Below are 4257 nucleotides of genomic sequence, written 5' to 3' on the forward strand. Positions count from 1 at the left end.
TGTGGATTAACCCAATTTGTCAATTCACTGCAATAGTAAACAAACAACTTTGATGAGTCCACCCCTCTGCAATTACATGTGATCCTCTCTGTTTTGTTTTCAATGTGTTTGGTACAAATTGTAATAGATGGGAAAAGACAAAGATAGGATTTGCTTGGATTGGTTTCTTATGTGTTCCACAGGATTCAGATAGACTCTGTATAATGTTTTTTTGCCATTTTATTAACATATTTCTGAGTGAATACCAAACCCTTTTTACCTAGATCTAGAATCAAGCAAAACCTCTTCACAAATGATCTGCTGTCTGTTCTGTGTAATATACAGGTCACTGTAATAAGGTCTATTGTTTGGCTGAGCTGTGTAGAAAAGGCTTTACCTATCACTTGGGAAATAAGGGGACAATATAACAGAGACATTTCAACTAAGTAAGAAGGGGGAAAGAAGGAGAGGAAGAACAAACCAATCTAAAGCCTAGAGAAAGGCTAGAGAGGGAAAAGAGAAAATGATTTTCATATACAAAGTGCCAAACTCAGCGATACTGCACTCAGTGAGGGAATAACATGTAACACTGTAACAATTCCCAATCTCCCTTACTGACGGGTGAATACCTTTTAATTTCTTTCAGAGAGCTACCGCTGTGGCAAGTGTGACGGATGGTAAAGAACTGAACGAAGGTTGCAGTAACCCTCAGAATCACAATCCAAACGAACCCAGATCCTTCTCGAAGGCGGTAACCATGGAGACCAGTGAACAAACGGAGATGACCAGCGTAATTGCCTATGAAAAGGAACTCTCGCTCACTGACTCAACTGAAAACAAAAAGGGCTTAGGAGGAACAGAAGAGGAACAAGTCTGTTTAGAGGCTGACTCACTAGAATCCATAGGGAAGAAAGCGTTGCTAGAAATTCTAGCAGATTTACCGGGTAGTATGATCGATGAGCTTGACGGCTTAGGAAACGGGCTCTGCACAGGTAACCCATTTCGAAAGGAGGCTTTGTCTAGCCATGAAGAACTCAACCGAAACGAATCCATCACTTCGTCTGTCTCTGACACACCGTCAAGTGTTGACAGTGTGTATGAGAACGAAGCTCATCGTAAGAGACAGGACACCCAAGAACTAGAACAGCCTGAAGATACTGTGTCCACCCCAGAGGATGATGAAGATGGTGAGGATAAAGACACAAAAGAGATTGAATATGGCCCATTAGAAAACTACATCAGTGATGTCCCAGAGGAGTCTTTACTAGAACAGTACATCAGAGAGGAGGTTCTGTCGGATGTCTCCAACGAGTCCTGTCATGGTCTGGACCCAGACGAGGTGGATGAATGCCTGCGTGTTGAGATAGCAGAGGCCTCTTCAGACGATGAGAGTGAAGATGGAGCAAATAAATGGAGGGCGATATTTTCCTCCTCGATCAACCATGAGGACGATGATGACTATCTGGATAGCCTCCAACTGAGTGCACAGGATCTCTTCGTCCAAAAGGTTGAAGTGGAAAACGTTGACAACCATGACGATAACGAGGAGGAAGTTCAAGTGAAGATACCAAAGGAAGAGGAACTGGAAGTGTTGGAGCAACCAGATTACCTCACTGGTATTGCACAGGAAGTGACATATAACCCTGCAGCACTGCTCCAAAGCCTGTCCAAAATCTCTGAAGACGAAGAGGGAAATGGCAATGGTTCAAGGCACAATACATCTTGCAAGGCAGATCCCAACAAGAAGCTTCCAAAGGACTTCTGCGTTATCCAGGAGACCAAGAGTGAGAACGTCAGCACAGAGCATGTGGACTTCCAGCTGGCCCGAAAACAGTGGAGGGAAATGGAAGAGCAGACCAAGAACTTGGTGCTGTCACCCACCACAAAGCAGTGTGGGCCCCTCATGGGCAGCCACAGCTTCATGTACACTCCAGTCAGGAACATTGACAGGCCCAAGACGAGAGATACGAGCCTAGAGAATTTGGCTATGGGTGGAGCTGAGTATCCCCACACCCAGTTTAGCCCCTGCTCAGAGGACTCAGGCCTGGGCGATTCCAGCTACAGGTCCCCTTATGAAGAATTCCCAGAGACCTCCATTGAGAGGGAGATCCGCCTGGCCATGGAGAGAGAAGACAGCTTTAAGCGGGACAGGGGTTTCTCCAATGGGACGAAACCTACAGAATGTGCTCAGACAAATGCCAAGCCAGTCATCTTGCTCCCAGCGAAGCTATGTCAGGAGGTTGACGAAAAGAGGAAGACGTTTGAGAGTATGGAGGACGGCAGCTGCAACATACCCAGATCCAAAACTACTCCATCATTCATTATTACGTCTTCGCCGGCAAAGGGGCCACTTAAACACGATCTGCCTGCCAACAGCATCATTATACTAGAACCGGAAGGAAGTCCAAGACATGGCGCCAGAGACACCTCCAGAGTTAACGAGTGGCACTCGGATGAAACCTCCAATGCCAACTTCATCATCCTAGAGACATCCAACCTGATCATCAGGAGCGCCTCAGAGTTCTGCCTGAACACGGCCTGTGAGCAGCAAGGCCAGGAATACTCCTCAACGTTCCTCAACAACCCCTTCTTCAAGCTGCGCTCCAGGAGCCAGCTGTCATTGGTGGACGAGGAGATCAAGATGGTGAAACAGCGCGAAGAGGAGCTGAAGAAAGAAAGAGCAAACATCTATCCGAAAGGGATGTACAACAACACAGGCCTAGTGGCCGAGAATCTCATGGACAGCTTGTCGTTTGAAGGTAAGTTTATACAAAGTTTGTCTCATATATTTGGTCAGGAAGAACTTCTGACCCTACTCTTAAACTAAGCCGGAACATATTGTGCTTTTGTCTATGAATATCAACCAATTGAAAACATTGTGTCTTGACCATATTTCAGCTGATGCGCCACTGAAATGTAAGTCTTCGCCATCATCACCAATGAAAACTGCATACAAGATGGATCGCTCAGCCCTATCCTGTGATCACAGAGTAAGTGAACCAAAATGCTGTTGTGTTATCATACAATTACCGTAGTCGAGTGTCAATATCGCATTTGATGTAAAGCATAAATATAATTGAAAGAAAGCCACAGGAGCTCAAATCAGGTGATTGTCTCAGTTTCCTGAGGTGTATGGAGCCGGAGGAAGGCGTAAGAGCGCCTTGGCGCTGCGCTGGGAGGCTGGGGAGTTTGCCGAGTGAAGAACAGAGTACAACCCGCAGTCACTGGTGAAAATATTGCCTGTCCACTTTCAGCTGAGTTAATAGACTTAATGCAGTGCTGCAAACATGTTTGTTTCATGTTGCGACATTTAACCACACTTGCTGCTTCTGTAATGTTATCGATTCTCTGGTCCAAGTGCCAGGAAATAGTATTGTGTGTTCGCCCGCCAAGATGCCTGAATGTAAATGAATGTAATGTTTAGTCCACAGAAGCTAACATTTTATGAAATTTTAATGTGAGCAAATCTGAAAACATATTTTGGTGTATGGTCTTGCTAAAAGGAAAGAAGCTTATATTTATTGTACTTTCGTACTGTGTTTTCCAGAAATATTGGTGTGGGCATATAACATACTGTATGATACAATACTATAACATGTAACTTGTATCAAAAAATACATTCAATCAGTTGCTGAAATCTGAGATATGTTGAACGGACATTATACATCATGTGAAATCATGTTTGATTGAAATACATGTTTAACATTCCCTTAAAAGCTGGAATCCTTAATGGTGAAACCACCACATCCTTTTGCGATACTTTAAAAACAATAACGGCGATGGGCCGCCAGTGGCGCCGTTTCCCTTATTACGGATTCCATGTTTAAAATAAAATACTCTTTCCAGAATCAAAAAGGAAAAAAAAGAAAGCTTATTAAAAAAAAAAAAAAAAATTTTTTTCTATATTGTGCATTTCCCTACAAATGTCACATGTTTACAATTTTCAAAGGAGGAAAATGTTTCTGCTTTTAAATAATTATTGAGGCAGAGTATTAAACAAGCTCCATTTTTTGAGAATTGCCATTTAACGCTGATAATAGAGTTCATGAAACAAAAAATAATTGACATTGTTTCATTAAGTATGTTGATATGCTTACTTGTTACTGTTTTGCTTATACAAAAATTACCAGTATTGCTTGCTAGCATTTTAAATTGTGTATGGAAATTACCTAAAATAAGAGAGAGGCCACTTTATTACATTATTTTTCAGGTGATTTTCCTTGTATTCTTACTGCAAGTGTTCAATAAATTAGTGCAACAATAAATACCACGTATGAA

The 4257-nt window shown here is 42.6% G+C and overlaps 1 protein-coding gene across 3 annotated transcripts in view; it reads left to right on the forward strand.

Annotated features, from left to right (window-relative positions):
• The window catches only part of palmdb (palmdelphin b), a 37803-nt gene extending 33933 nt beyond the window's left edge, over positions 1 to 3870 (forward strand). For all 3 annotated transcript variants that reach the window (XM_029626621.2, XM_029626623.2, XM_029626622.2), the window contains 3 exons: positions 626 to 2738; positions 2878 to 2969; positions 3099 to 3870. In XM_029626621.2, coding sequence (XP_029482481.2) covers positions 626 to 2738; positions 2878 to 2969; positions 3099 to 3179 — 2286 coding nt within the window. In that variant the 3' untranslated portion in view covers positions 3180 to 3870. The remainder of the gene's footprint in view (positions 1 to 625; positions 2739 to 2877; positions 2970 to 3098) is intronic.
• Positions 3871 to 4257: the final 387 nt, after the last annotated feature.

Source organism: Oncorhynchus nerka, linkage group LG22 (assembly GCF_034236695.1).
Source record: "Oncorhynchus nerka isolate Pitt River linkage group LG22, Oner_Uvic_2.0, whole genome shotgun sequence".
Taxonomy (NCBI): Eukaryota; Metazoa; Chordata; class Actinopteri; order Salmoniformes; family Salmonidae; genus Oncorhynchus; species Oncorhynchus nerka.